General features: G+C 41.3%; 1 protein-coding gene across 6 annotated transcripts in view; it reads left to right on the top strand.

The window, feature by feature from the left end:
• cep350 (centrosomal protein 350) overlaps positions 1 to 16,345 on the top strand; it is a 136,304-nt gene that overhangs the window by 21,638 nt on the left and 98,321 nt on the right. For all 6 annotated transcript variants that reach the window (XM_043699941.1, XM_043699940.1, XM_043699942.1 and 3 more), the window contains exons 7-8: positions 7,777 to 7,890; positions 15,469 to 15,609. In XM_043699941.1, the coding sequence (XP_043555876.1) occupies positions 7,777 to 7,890; positions 15,469 to 15,609 (255 nt within the window). The remainder of the gene's footprint in view (positions 1 to 7,776; positions 7,891 to 15,468; positions 15,610 to 16,345) is intronic.

The following is a 16,345-nucleotide window of genomic DNA, read 5'->3' as shown; positions in this document are numbered from 1 at the left end:
TCCTGTTTCCATTTTTTTTGAATGTGTGTGAATAACTTGATTTAACTAAAAAAAAATTGTTTTGAATTTTCTAATTTGAAGTTTGCCAGTGATCTAGCAGCAATAAATATGGAATACTGTTTCAAATTATACTGTGGCATTAACGCAACCAAGTGCAGGTTTGAACTGGCAGGCAAACACTGCATCTTCACTGAATAGTGAGTCAGTACATCTGATTTGTGCGTAGTTTCATCGAATCAAAAATCTGCAAATCTATTCTCATTTAAGATAAAATTTTGATCAGACGCAGACACAGTTTTTGTTTAAGAAAAAATTCAAACTCAGGGTGTGGGCATTGCTGGCTAGGCAAGCATTTGTTGCCTTTTAGGTTATGGTCAACTGCTGTACGGTTGACCCACAATGATGTTGGTGGGGGACTTCCAGAATTTTGACCCAACAGCACTGAAGGAATGGCAATATATTTCCAAATTGGAGAGGTGTGTCATTTGGAGGGAGATTTGCAAATGGTGGTGGTTGTCCCATGTATTTGCTGCCCTTGTCCTTCGAGATTGAAGTGGTTATGGTTTTGCAGGTTGCTGCCAAAGGAGCTTTGTTGAATTTCTGCAGTGCACCTTGTAAATAGCTACAGCTGGTACTGATCATCGGTGGTAGAGGGAGTGGATATTTTTGGATGAGCTACCAATCAAGCAGGCTTCTTCCACGTAGATGGTGGTGAGCTTCACTCATCCAGGCAAGTATTCCATCACACTTCTGATCTGTGCTTTCTAAATGGTAGACAGATGTTGGGGAGTCAAGACACTAGCTGCAGAATTTGTAGCCTCTGACCTGCTCTTGTAGTCAGTGTGTTGCGTTTCCGGTCAATGCTAATTCTCAGGATGTTGATAGTTGGAGATTGAGTGATGGTGCCACCACTAAATGTCAAGGGTGATAGCGAAATTGTCTCTCATTGAGGACAGCATTCCCTGAATTTGTTTAGTGTGGATGTTACTTGTCACTTTTTAGCCCAGCGTGTATACTGTCCAGGTCTTGTTGCTTTTGGATATGAACTCGTTAAGTATCTGAGTTGTTATGAACAGTACTGAACATTGTGCCTTCATTAGTGAACAAACATTGCACAATCATCAGCGAACATCCCTATTTCTGACCTTATGATGGAGGGAATGTTGTTGATGAAGTAGTTGAGATGGTTGGAGTCAGCCCATTACTCAGAAAAACTCCTGCAGAAATGACTAACCTCCAACAACCACAACCATCTTATGTGCCTGGTATGATTCCAACCAGTGAAAAGTTTTCCTGATTCCTATTGGCACCAGTTTTGCTAGGGCTTCTTGAAGCCACAGTTGGTCAAAGCTTTGATTTCCAGGGTAGTTACATTAATCTTACCTCTGTTTGAAACAAGACTCTAATGAGTTCAGGAGTGGCCCTGGCAGAACCCAAACTACCTGTCATTGAGCAAGTGCTGCTTGATAACACTGCTGAACACCTTCTGTCACTTTATTGATGGTCAAGTGATAGGTTAGTAATTGGTCAGTTTAGATTTGTCCTGATTTTTGTGTATAGGACATACCTGAACAATTTTTCACATTGAGTAGATGCCAGTGTTGTAACTGTACTGGAAGAGCTTGATTAAGGGCATGGGGCATTTTAGAGGGTGGTGTGTTGTCAGAGTTCATAACGTTTGCAGTATTAATTACTTACAGCCTGCTCTTTTGAGATCATGCAGAGTGAATCAAATTGGCTGAATGAAGACTGGCATCTAGGATGCTGGGATCTCTGGAGGAGGTGGAGGTGGAGCTGGTTCATCCATTCTGGACTTCTGGCTGAAAATGGTTGTAACTTTTACATGAATATTCTGGGGATATTTATGGAACCACCTCATCCAGTGAGTTGTTTAATTGTCCAGCACCATTCGCAATCAGATGAGGTACAACTGCAGAGCCCGGACGTGCTCCGTTGGTTGTGGAATCGCTTTGCTCAGTCTATTACTTGCTGTTTAAGCAGTTCTGTTTTGTAGCTGCACCAGGTTGACACTTCTCTTTTGTTTTAGCTACACCTGGTGCTGCTGCTGACATGCCTTCCTGCATCTGCATGGAACCAGAGTTGGTCCCTTGACTTGATGATAATGGTAAAATTGGGATTATGCTGGATGTTGAGGTTGCAGGTTGTGTTGGGATATGATTCTGCTGTTGATCCACTGTGCTTCATTGCTGCCTATCGAAAGGAAGGCAGGTCTTTGCCTCTATAAGGACTATGTGGTGGACACTCTTGCTGATTTCTGTCGTGGACCTTTGTGAGGTCACTTTTAGCATACTATGTTTAATCAGTTCTCCTGGCTATAAGAAAATGTCGTTAAACTTGGAAAGGGTTCAGAAAAGATTTAAACGATGTTTGGGTCTGGCGGCTTTGAGCTATAGGGAGAGGCTGAATAGGCTGAGGACTTTTTCCCTGGAGTGTCGGAGTTTGAGGGGTGACCTTATAAAAGTTTATAAATCATGAGAGGCATAGATAGAGTGAGTAGCCAAGGTCTTTTTCCCAGGTGAGGGGAGCCCAAAACTAGAGGGCATAGGTTTAAGGTGGGACAGCAAGATTTAAAAGTGACCTGAAGGGTAACTACTTCACGCAGAGGATGGTGCATGTGTGGAACCAGCTGCCAGAGGTGGTGGTGGAGGTTGGTATAATTACAACATTTTAAAAGACAACTGGATGGGGTATATGAATAGCAAAGGTTTAGAGGGATATGGGCCAAATGCTGGCAAAAAAGGCTAGATCAGTTTAGGATATCTGGTCAGCGTGGATGTGTTGAACTGAAGGGCCTGTTTCTATGATGTATAACTCTGATTCAGTGACTGATGTATTTGCAGCCAGCAGATTGGTGACGATAGTATTTTTTTTCCCCTCTTGGTAGTTTCCACCTGCTGAAGACCCAGGGGCAGCAATGTCCTTTAAGACTTAACCAGTAGTGTTGCTGCTGAACTGCTCTTGGTTGGATTTGAAATCTCCCATCCAGAGGTTATTCTGTGCACTTGCCACGCCCAATGCTGCTTTCAACTGTTGAATCAACATATAGATGAGTTCTGTTTCATCAGCTGAGAAAGTATAGCTGGAGGTTTCCTCACCCCTGTTTGACCTAATGCCTTGAGACTTCATGGGCTCTGGAGTCAATGTTGAGGACTCCCAGAACCACTTCCTCCTGAATATGTACTAGTGTGCCATTGCATCTGGATATGTCCTGCTCATGGCAAAGGACATACTGTGGGATGGTGACAGTGGTCTCTGGGCTATAATCTGTAAGGTTTGCTTCACAAATATGACTCGTCAGGCTGCTGCTTGACTAGTTTTGAGGCCGCTGTCAATTTTGGAGTAGACCCAGATGTTAGCAAGGAGGACTTTGCAGAGTGACAGGATCTGTTTTTTGCTGTTGTCATTTCCGGTGCTGAGGTCAATGCTGAGTGGTCCATCCATTTTTATTCCTTTTTTGCAACATTTTGATGAATGTCATGACTGAGTGACTTGCTCAGCCATTTCAACCTCATTAAGTAGTTTAGTTATCATTATTGATTCCTCATTTCTGATTTTTGTTTTGAATTGAATTTAAATTCCACCATCTACCATCGTCAGGATTTAAAGCCAGGTCCCTTAAAAGTTAGCATGGTTTCTAAATTTATAGTCTAGCATATTTCTTGTCAGATGTTGGGTTGAACTTGACTAGACAAGGGTGCTAGAAGTAGGCATAACGTATTTGCTGTTCTGCATGCTTTATTTAAGAGTAGCAGAATTCGTACAGTTCATTTTGCCATCACTGCTTTCCAATTTTCTGAGGGGTTTCTGGTTTGCAGTAAGGGTTCATTGTTAATGGTTGCAAATGAATCCTACAAGTCAACTAATTTTCCACCCCTGTTAAACTGAAATTCAGCTGTATGCTTGTGTAGTGTAAAATGCCAACATTTTTCATTGGATTCCATAGCTGCATAGATTAGTTAGGTAGAATTGTTTTGTTAGGAGAATGCTGTTCAGAATAGATGACCGTTTCTTCTTGCGAGGTTGTTTTGATGTTGCACCCAGGCTATTTGTTTGCAATGGAGCTGCATCAGAGGGATATTGCCGATAATTTCATGCCACTAGAAGCAGCCAGCAGGGGCTGAGTCTCCATAGCTTTGCAGAAAAAATGATGTTGAAATCATATGTGGAAATTGAATGCAAGACTAATTATAATATGCAAACAGGAGACTTATTGACTCCTGTTTAAGTGTTTCAGTTAATGATTTTACTCTGGTACACTTGCTAATGCAGTTTTGAACAGAGTCTTGAGGTGGGGTACTTAAAGACTTCCTCAGAACATCTGCTAAACATAGGAATGCTCAGATTGCTCGGGGAATTAGAACATAGCTTTGCGAATAAAAGTGGGACAAGGAAAGTAATATTTTGGTGAAATTAACTGGTTTCTGAGGTTTTAAAGGCCTTTCCATTATATATCAGAAACCACCAGTGAGACTTTCTGAAAGTTGAGCATGCTTGCATAGCTGAACCAGATCTTCGGTAAGTCCTTGGCTTGTGTGTGTTTGACATGGCTGCCAAAGTCTTCTGCCATCCCTTGATTAGTGAGCAGACACTCAGCCAATATTCTCGCTGCTTCTTATCTCATGGGTGGTTTCTATTTATGGACTTCAAAGTGAGGAGATGGTGATGAAGTTTCCTACACTTGTTCAGTCTGTAGACCGGTACTCCAGTTGACTTGATGTCTTTGTCGAGGGTGAAGGGGTAGAACAAGAATGAGCGAATGTGGAATTTGTCCTCACCTAACCACCAGCGAAGTACCAGCCTGTCGGCTTTTATTTTGTTGTATAATAGTTCATGATACTTGATCATCCCCTTCACACTCTGGTAGATTTTGGCAATGAAAAGACTGAAGAATTGAAAACAGCTGCACATGTTCCACATGCTTTTCTGACCTGCACAGGCTTAGAAGTCAAACTGCCATGGCTGGATGTATGATGAACCTGCAGCTGCTTAGATCTATTTTAGATTTTCAGCAGTGACAATTTTACTCAGTTGCTCAGCAAATTGCCTCTGAGTTTTCGTATCTTCAGAGGAGCTGGAAGAGCTTTAAATAAAAAAAAAGACCTGAAATAACTGTGGATGCTGGAAATCAGAAACGGTGGCACAGTGCTTAGCACTGCTGCCTCACAGCGACAGAGACCCGGGTTCAATTTCCACCTCAGTTGACGTGACTATGTGGAGCGTGCACATTCTCTGTGTGGGTGTGCTCTGGTTTCCTCCCACAGTCCAAAAATGTGCAGGTTAGGTGAATTGGCCATGCTAAACTGCCCATAGTGTTAGGTGAAGGGGTAAATATAGTTGGGTGGGTCGGTGTGGACTTGTTGGGCCGAAGGGCCTGTTTCCACACTGTAAGTAATCTAGCATTATAGGGCGGCACGGTGGCACAGTGGTTAGCACTGCTGCCTCACAGCGCCAGAGACCCGGGTTCAATTCCCGCTTCAGGCGACTGACTGTGTGGAGTTTGCACGTTCTCCCCGTGTCTGCGTGGGTTTCCTCCGGGTGCTCCGGTTTCCTCCCACAGTCCAAAGATGTGCAGGTCAGGTGAATTGGCCATGCTAAATTGCCCGTAGTGTTAGGTAAGGGGTAGATGTAGGGGTATGGGTGGGTTGCGCTTCGGCGGGTCGGTGTGGACTTGTTGGCCCGAAGGGCCTGTTTCCACACTGTAATGTAATCTAAAAAATTGCTGGAAAAACTCAGACCTGACAGCATAAAACAGCACAGCACAGGAACAAGCCCTTTGGCCCATGACGTTGTGTCGAACGTGATGCTAAATTAGACTAATCCCTGAGTCCATAATCCTCCATTTTCTTGAATGTTCATGTGCTGACCTAAAAGTCTATAAAACAGGGCTGTCATATCAGCCACATGCCAGTACGTTCCAGACTCCTACCACTTTGTGTAAAAACAAATTGCCCCTTGCATCTCCTTTGAACCCCCCCCCCCAACCTTTAAATGCATGCCCCCTAGTATTAGACATTTCAACTCTGGCGGGGGGAGATGATTTTGACCATCAACTCTATCTCAGCATCTCATAATTTTATAGACTTCAATCAGATCTCCCTTTAGCTTCTGCCTCTCCAGATAAAAACAACCCAAGTTTTTCTAGTCCATCCTTATAGCTCATACCCTCTAATCCAGGCAGCATCCTCTAAACTCTTGGTGCACCCTCTTCAAAGCCTCCACATCCTTCTTGTAATGTAGTGATCGGAATTGAACGTAATACTTTGTGTGGCCTAACCAAAGTCTTACAAAGCTGCAACATGACATCCTGACTCTTGTACTCGATTCCCTGACCAATAAAGGCGAGCATGCCATTTGCTGCCTTTAGCACCATATCTACTTGCGTGGTCACCTTTAGGGAGCTATGGACTTGAACCCCAAGATCCCTCTGTACATCAATGCTGTTCAGGGTCCTGCTGTTAACTATATACTTTTCCTTAACATTTAGACTCCCAAAGTGCAGCACCTTACACTTACCCAGATTAAGCTCTACCTGCCATTTTTCTCCACCCATATCTGCAACTGATCTATATCCTATGACAACTCCATCAATCTTTGTATCATCTGCAAACTTACTCACCCACCCATCTACATTTTCATCCAAGTCATTTATATATATCACCAGCACAGGTCCCAGTACTGTTCCCTGTGGAACACCACCCTTCTACCACCAACCTCGAATTTCCAAGTGCAAGCCAATTCTGAATCCATGCAACCAAGTCACCATGGATCCCATGCACCTTAACCTTCTGGGTGAGCCTACATGAGGAACCTTGTCGAAAGCCTTGCTAAAATCCATGTAAACAGCATCCACTGCTCTATCCTTCATGTTATTCCCATTCTGAGGAAGGTTACTGGATCCGAAATGTTACTTCTGATTTCTCTCCACAGATGCCTCCAGACCTGCTGGGCTTTTCTAATAATTTGTTTTTGTTGGTGCTTTATACTAATAGCTTTGTGGGAACATTGGCTTTTGGATGCAATTGTATGAATTCAACCGATTTTTCTTTTTCAAAGAATCTGCGGAGATTTGTTATTCATGCACATTTGGAATTGGTGGCCTTGAAAGAGTTGTGCAAGTTCAGTGACTATTGTTACTCTGTATAGTTACAGTTAACTCTTATTTCACTGACCTATTCTAAGCATATTGTTAGCTACTTGACAGAATAGTACACCAGAGAAGATGGCTATTCGTCCTATCAAGTGCTGGCTTTCTTAAAGAGCAGTTCATTTAGTCTTTCCCTTAGTTGATCCCCATAACCTTTCAACTTATTTTCTCGTGCATTTATCTTTGAAAACAACTGTTAAATTGAGCTGGATTGAGCTCCCGATCAAACAGTGAATTCCAGATCCTCATTTGTGGAGTAAAATTTTTTTTCCTCATGTTGCTACTGCTTCAATTGCTAATCAACTCATTTATGCCCTTTGTTTATCAACACCTCCGCCATTGGAAACAGATTATCTTTATCGAAACCATTTCTGACTTTAAAGAGCTCCATTAAATTCCTCTTGATCTTCTGTGCTCGAAGGAGAAAGCCCCAACATCTCCAGATTGATCCAGATTGTGAAATATTTGAAACCATTACTGGTTCTAATTAAAATGAAATGTATAATTTACATGTATGCTAATTATGCACCTTAATTGAAATAAGTTAGTCAAATGCTAAACTGATCTGTCACTCTTACCTGCAGTCGTTGACTTTTATTTTTTTTTGACAGAGAGTAGCAAAATGAAGGAAGCCACATGTGAAAAAGTTAAAGAGAAGAAAATCACTAAACCAGTGCGGAAAGTGCAAAAAGTTGCTCAATCACCAAGCCCTGACGCTAAACCGAGTGAGTGAACCAGATTTTCTATTTAAGGCTAGCTAACTTGGTTCTCTTTGCAGACAGTGTGCATGGGTAAAGCACAAAGTATTCTGCTGATCCTTAATCTTGTACAGAAACAAAATGAAGCATGTAGCAGAGCCTTAACCTGCACAGATATTTGGAATCTTCTTAGAAACCTAAATAATTCACAACTGTTTTATAGGGAATTCTTTTAAGTGAATCTTGTGTTAACATAATTATGCATCTACTCCATGGAAATTGATCTCACCATGACGAGGTGACTCAGATTGCACATAAGTAAACGATGAGTGAAGGCTTGAGCCTCATTGTATCTATCTCAAATTCAGTGATCAAAGTCTTGATGAGTAACACATTGGAGGATATTGATCATCTACCACCTTTGATTATCAACAACACAGGAAATATGAGCACCATACTGACTAGCTTTGACCTATCCATAGCCGTTATTGCATTTTTTAGACATTTGGATGAAGGCAATCAACAAACAAAATTAAACATTTGTTACTAGGGGTTGCTTAAATTGGTTTTCTGCAGTTGTATGTTATTTGGACATTAAGTTTCATTTAACACAAAATATTAGTTTAAGCTGGATTTGATTATATAGTAATGACTTCAGATGAGATTGTGAATCCTGCTGTCTTTTATGTATTCTATATATGAAGTAGAGGTCTTCCACAAAACACACTAAGGTGCTTGGTTGAATTTCATATTTCACTTGATTAAATGTCAAATGACAGGTTATAAGGTAGTCTGCATTCAACACCATGTGGTATACAGCTCTTTATTAAGGTCTTAAATGTGCAGATGGTACAGCAATTTGTTGTGTGATCCTTTTGATATCTTTATCCTTTCAGTAAAAGTTTTAATTGATCTGAAATCCAAATGTGAGCTATCAGCGCAGCCTTGTCTCTTGCGATGCATGAGATATTAGTAGCAAGAGACTCTCAAAACCCCACATTTAAACCAATACGCCATTTATTTGTATTACTCTGATATTGTTTGTAATCTTAAATTGCTTCCACCATTGTAAAGTTTCCTAGTGCTGAGTCATGTTCAGAATGACAAGCTAGAATTTCAGGTGAACACCCTGTGCGATTTACTGATATCCAGTGACGCAACTATCAATGTCAGTAAAATTTTGAGTTTTCAATCTCAAGTGACTAATTGAGGTAGGCAGTCCTGTCAAAGCACACTTAACACACAGTAGTTGTGACAGAATTTGAATATTTTTGTACTGGGAATCCTGCTGAGCAATTTGTTTAAGTCATCGAACTAGTCCAGGGTTATCTGTCCTGCATTATAATATTTTTTTCTAAATTTAATCTATTGATTAAATTGTTATTACTTTTTAAACTGTTATTTACCATTTGTGCGATCATTGGTATGAAAGCATTGAAAGCATTTCCTAAAGGAATGGGATGATATTGTCTGGATTTTCTTTTGAAAAGTTTATTCTCTGGTTTTGATTGTATGGGAGCGTTGGATCTATTTCGGATGAAGTTCCAAATCCAGCTTAAACTAATATTAATGTTGCTTCATGCTGATTGTAAGAGTGTAATGAGAAATGTATTTGAGTCTGTTCTCTTTCAAAAGGATACTGATTGAAAATCTGTGCCTAAATCAATACTTTTCCCACCCCAGCCCTCATGGCAATGAAGATCCTATTGTTCTTGGGTTCAAGAGAAGTGTGCTATTCAAATAAAGCAAACAGCATCACTTAAAATATGGCTGTGCTGACCTTGCTGCATGGTGCTCACATTGGTTTCTACAATTGGGGAAATTCCTTTCATCAAGAATAGACATTCTTTTTAAAAAAAAAAAAAATTCTTTAATAAAATCTGTACTTTCTAAGCTGCTTGTTAATGAAAGATACTGCTCTGCACATAAGTTTGCTCGCAGAGCTGGAAGGTTTGTTTTCAGACGTTTTGTCAACATACTAGGTAACATCATCAGTGAGCCTCTAGTGAGGTACTGGTGTTAGTGACCTGCTTTCTGAGGTAAGATTCCGTGCAGTGTGGAAACAGCCTTTCGGCCCAGCAAGTGCACACTGACCCCCCGAAGAGTAACCCACCCAGATCCATTCCCTCTGACTAATGCACCTAACACTATGGGCAATTTAGCATGGCCAATTCACCTGACCTGCACATCTTTGGATGTGGTAGGAAACTGGAGCACCTGGAGGAAACCCACGCAGACACAGGGAGAATGTGCAAACTCCACGCAGTCAGTCACCCAAGGCTGGAATCAAACTTGGGACCCTGGTGCTGTGAGGCAGCTGTGGTAACCACTGAGCCACCGTGCCGCCCTATTTGTGTTTAGGTTTCCTTGGGTTGGTGATGTCATATCCTGTGGTGGTCATTTCCTGTTCTTTTTCTCAGAGGGTGGTAAATGGGGTCCAAGTATATGTATTTGTTGATGGAGTTCCAGTTGGAATGCCATGTCTGTAGGAATTCTCGTGCATATTTCTGTTTGGCTTGTCCTAGGATGGATGTGTTGTTCCAGTCGAAGTGGTGTTCTTCCTCATCCGTATGTAATGATACAAGTGAGAACGGATCATGTCTTTTTGTCGGCAGTTGATGTTCATGTATTCTAGTGGCTAGTTTTTTGCCTGTTTGTCCAATGAAGTATTTGGACAAACCCAAACAAGTAGACAAAATGTACCCAGAAACCCTAGCCATTCTTCCCTACATCAAAGACATTTCGGAAACGACTGTCTGTCAGACTGTTCAGACCTCTTGGCATCATAGCCCACAAACCCACCAACACACTAAAACAGCAGCTAATGAACTTGAAAGACCCGATACAAACAACGAGCAAAACTAATGTCATCTACAAAATACCTTGCAAGAACTGTAACAAACAGTAAAGTAGACAGACAGGCAGAAAACTAGCCACTGTGAACTTCTACTAACCACAAAAAAAAAGACCCCCTCACTAGTATCCTTACCTACAGATGAGGAAGAACACCACTTTGACTGGAACAATACATCCATCCTCGGACAAGCCAAACAGAGACATGCACAAGAATTCCTAGAAGCATGGCATTCCAACCAGAACACTATCAACAAACACATTGACTTGGACCCCATTTACTACCCTCTGAGAAAAAGAACAAGAAATTACATCACCAACCCAGGTGATGAACACATAAATAGAAAGCGGGTCACTAACACCAGTGCTTCACCAGAGGCTCACTGATGTTACCTAGAATGGTGATGAAACGTCTTAAAAATGAGCCTACCAGCTCAGCGAGCAAACTTTACATCCAGAGCCTCAATCTGAGCTACAAATCTTCTCAAAACTCGAAAGATATTGCTTTTGTTTTGGGAGAGGAGGGAGAATTGTATTCAGGTGAGGCTTTAAGCCATCAGATAATGCTACAACTTCCACTTACCTTGTGTGGATTTGCCTACCTTTGACCATACTGTTGCGGGGCTGTAATTAATGGGTGACTTGAAAATGGTTAGTGGATAGGATAACTCTGTGTCGGCAGCCTGTTCCTGGTAGGAATGAATAGCACCAAAAATGATGATGTCACTCCCACTCTGGGCCAATCTCGTTTGAGTCTAGATTAGAGTGGTGCTGGAAAAGCACAGCAGGTCAGGCAGCATCCGAGGAGCAGGAAAATCAATGTTTCGGGCAAAAGCACTTCAGGAATAGAGCAGTCTAGTTTGAGTACAGGCTTAGTAAAAGTTGTGTCAATTATATAGAACTTTGGTGAGAATTCACCTGAAGATGTGTTTTTTGTAAATGGGATTTGTGAATCTTTGGAATACTGTACGCCAGAGTGCTGTGGCAGCTCAGCAATTGTGTATGTTCCAAACAAGGTTGACGGATTCCTAAATACCAATGACCTAAAGTTAGCATGTGGAATAAAGGCATTGAACTGGATCGTCAGCCGTGATTGATTTGAATGGAGGAGCAAACTTGAATGGCCTATTTTTGTGTTCCCATGTGGTACTGAGGAAGCACTGCACTCTGAGATGACCCATCTTTCATATGAGATGTTAAACTGTAGCCCTATTCAGCTACTTGAGGCATAAAAGATGCTATAAGGCACTTACACAAGAGAGCAGGGAAGTTGTACATGGTGTCCAGACCAACATCTATCCTTCAATCAACATCACAAACAGATTATGTAATTATTATCATATTGCTGATTTGAGGGGTTTGTTAAGCATAAGTTTACTACCATGTTTCACACATTACACAATGACTACACTTCACAGTACTTCGTTGAGTAAAAACCACTTAAAGATGCAAAATTATCATAACTCATGAGCACCAGATATCTTGGAGTACAGCTGCTATTTGGAGCACATGGCATGGAAAATTGGGTTTAAAGCTATGTCCTAATTCTGAGCTGTTGAGAGGATTAAGGTAGCAGGATTTAAACTTGTGTTCCAATTTTTCGCTGCTCAGAGCATTAATGTATTTTTCCTATTATTATACTGGCTAAAAGCATGCGCAGCAAACCTCTGGGAGTTGCCCCTGATTTCTGTTTGTTCCTTTGATGTAGAACAGGTTCTCATAAAGTAACCCATCTCAGGCAAGCATAGAGGTTGCACTGTCTGTGTGCTAAATATAGCAAAAGTCCTGCATTCACAGTGAACTGAAGTCTTCTGCCTTTTGTGCAGATGCTGAGGTGGATTGGGGGGGTTGGGGGAAGGGGTTTGCTGCACTGCCTGACACTGATTATGAATGGTTCATCAGCACTTCCTATTAATAGCCTTGCAGCTGAAAGAAAGCAAGCAGCAGGGTTCTGCTTTTAACACTCTTGTACTCTTGTCTGAGCTTTAGAAATCATTTTCTCAAGCCACTGTTGTTTATTGATCATTGCACGTAATTAGGATATTCCTATGCTAATTATATATATTACTGTCAGATTATTTACCGTTACCATTTGATTTTATGCATGTTAGAGAATTGCTTTACAAATATCCATATCCCCATCCTATCTAATTCTAAATAATAGAATTGGTGGCGAAGACTGAAATTATCATTTCCCAGCCCCTGTACATTTGTCCAAAGCACAACCCAGACAGCCTTATCCTGCTGTCACTAGAATTCAGCACCCTGGTTTGTCAGAGAAAGGAACACTGATTACTAGGTGGGGCTAGCTTTAAAGGTGCAGTTGTCGTTGGGATGCTGCAATTGGCTGAATTACATCTCTGCTTGATTCCCAATGGCATTATTGCATTTGAATCTGAAGGTTGTTGGTTGAGACCCCACCCTAGGACATAGAAGGCTGACTCTGAATACATTGCTGAAGAAGTGCTGGTGATCGATGCAGCATGAATCTGTGATCCCTTCACTGCCCATTCAGAGGGATTTAGAAGAATCTACTGCAATGCCATATGTTATTTTTGGACATTTTATTACATTAAAAGATGCAAGAGATGTGAGTCATTCTATTTGAAAAGGAACACAGGAGTTCATCCAGTGAGTGTCCCAATCAACTTTGCTGCTTAACTTACATTATGCAAAAACAGGGTTACTGTCCATTTACCTTGCTAATCTCTCGTCAAACCTATTGAGTTCAAATTGGTTGCTCCTTTTGCCCACATGATGCAGGCTACTTTTCAAAATGGATTTGTTGAAGTATCTTCCCTGGGTTGGTGGAGTCCAGAGCTAGAGGGCATAGGTTTAGGGTGAGAGGGGAAAGATATAAAAGAGACCTAAGGGGCAACATTTTCACACAGACAGTGGTACGTGTATGGAATGAGCTGCCAGGGGAAGTGGTGGCGGCTGGTACAATTACAACATTTAAAAGGCATCTGAATGGGTATATGAATAGGAAGGGTTTGGAGAGACATGGGGAGAAAGTGAGGTCTGCAGACGCTGGAGATCAAAGCTGAAACTTTATTGCTGGAACAGCACAGCAGGTCAGGCAGCATCCAGGGAACAGAAGATTCGACGTTTCGGGCACATGCTCCTGAAGAAGGGCATGTGCCCGAAACGTCGAATCTTCTGTTCCCTGGATGCTGCCTGACCTGCTGTGCTGTTCCAGCAATAAAGTTTCAGCTTGGAGAGATATGGGCCAGGTGCTGGCAGGTGGGACTAGATTGTGTTGGGATATCTGGTTGGCATGGACAGGTTGGACCAAAGAGTTTGTTTCCGTGCCGTACATCTCTATGTTCTTTTGGATATTCTGTGGTGGCAAAAGGCACAATAAGATTGCAGATATGATTATTCTCCAGACGAATTGGAGTATCTTGTCATAAATACTGTTAGAGATTTGTCTTTAAGGTTTACTTTATTTCATTTAGCAGCAAGATGTTGAATCCCAATATCAATTACTGAATCATTAGACAGATTCCATCAAGTAGACCTGAGAGCCTTTTATGAGGGAATAAGGTGAACAGCCATTCAGAAGTGGGGATGCTGAGGTGGAAAACTGAACAAGATCAAAATAAGGCTAGATTTATCAAAGAAAAGAGATGGATGTAGCAAACAGTTCAAGAGAACATTGCAGAGTAGCTGTCATGAATTAACTGGAATGCAGATAGTTAAACAGAGAACACTGGTAAGACAATACAGAAGGTCATCTGGCAAAGGAGAGCGAGACTGAAAAGATTTAAAAACAAAGATTTTGATATAATTGCATAGCATGGTCACAAGACAGTGTTTTAATAATCAGCTAACTTGTTTGTTATTGACTGAGGAATAAATAGTGGCCAACAGAGCAGCAAACCTCTTTGCACCAACTCTTTCAATATACTGTTGTATCTGTACAATCATTCTGAGAAGGCAGTCTCTCGGTTTAGTCTCATTCAAACAGACCACCCTGATTATATAGCATCCTTTTGGTCCTCCACTCCTATCTCAGCCCAGATTATGTACTCAATTTCCACATATAAGATTTGAACCCCCAGTTTTCTAGCTCTGGTGGAAGTGACATGCTGTCTGAATCTTGGTAAATGCCTTGAAATTTTCTTCAAGGGAAGAAGGCATTTTGAACCAAGTGAATATCATTCTGGATATGACAATTTGTAATTCTGGTAGCTGTCTGGTTATAATTCAGGAGTGACAACAAAGAATGAGCCAGCATAGTGAAATTGTGTGCTACATGGCTCATCCTGGGTGAAGCTGAAGGCATCAGTAGGAATTAGAAAGAATGATTTTGGTTGAGTATCATTGGAAAATGTCAGCTAATCTGTGCCAGTTGGTGAACTGGGCGAGCTGTGGATTAAACTATATGTGCAAGTAACATGATGGGGGAATATGAAATGAGTACTGAAAGAACAGGACGTGTATAGAAATGCAGAAGCCGAAGAATTTGGGAAGATTCCTATGAGGAGCAAGCATAGAAGTTATCATTTGATGTCCTTAAATCCTGGACTGAAGTTTGGACATGAAGTTGCAGGCGACTGAGTTCTCATTAGTTGCTGCCAGGGCTTTGGCTTTAAATGCAGTTTGTAGAGTTGGATTTTGATTGTTTTTGTTCTGTGCTAGGAAAATGTGCCTTGAAGATTTGTGTAGACTTCAAAGAATGAGCATTTTGTGGGCTCAAAGCCTGGCTTCTCTGGACTTCAATTCATAGATGCTGTTGTTTTCTTTCAGGTGCTCATGTGATCAGCACAGGCTCCTGGCGGGAAGGTATAAAGCTGGTGAAGATGGTTCTGGGACCTGCACCTAAACCAGTGAAGGAAAATGAAAAGGCTGCCATTGCAAGAGCTGGGAGAGAGAGGATTGCCAGATCAAGTGAGTAGCTGATCAACCCTCAAACCTTTTGTCTCAGCTGATCTTGAATATTTTGACCCCTGCTTATAAATAGTGAGTGATCTGTTCATGTTCATCAGTTCACCTATTGAAGAGTTAGTGTGTGCACTAATGCTGTGATTGGCTTTGTTGATAATGTATGAACCTATATTGGGGCTGAGAACCTTGTTTAACTGTGTTTTGGTTTTAGGAGTGAGACATGAATGAGCAACATTTGATCTCACCCACATTGTTTACAACGATATGCCTTTCGCATTGTTTATGGGAGAGGTTCTGAAGATTTCTTTGTACAACATATTCTTTCCTTTCTCCCCGCCTACAGCCCCAGTTTCCCCAAACAACACACAGTTCATGATTATTTATAGGCTTTGTTAAAACTTTGAAATTCCAGGTTTCTGGTACTATATTACTGTAATTTTGATGGGCTTGCTTAGTATTTGAGAATTAAGCTGTAAGCAGGTTTGTTCATTTTCATAAAGGCCCAAGGATGCAAATTCTAATGAAGATCATCCTATTTCTAACTCAATCCAGTTACCTGTTGCATTCCACTGACTCAGGTGTTTCTAGAAGTGCACATCATGTGAACTTCTATTATTATTTGTTTCACAAGTTTGAAAACAAATGTCACCTGACTTCTTATTCCTTATTGTTAGCTGTGTCTCCTGATATTTGAACACCTTACCATAGTGAACTGTATCTTTGGGTCAGCTTTAACAAT

The sequence above is a fragment of the Chiloscyllium plagiosum genome, chromosome 11 (assembly GCF_004010195.1).
Source record: "Chiloscyllium plagiosum isolate BGI_BamShark_2017 chromosome 11, ASM401019v2, whole genome shotgun sequence".
Lineage (NCBI taxonomy): Eukaryota > Metazoa > Chordata > Chondrichthyes > Orectolobiformes > Hemiscylliidae > Chiloscyllium > Chiloscyllium plagiosum.
The sequence above is the reverse complement of the archived record's forward strand: the minus strand, read 5'-3'. Positions and strand labels throughout refer to the sequence as shown.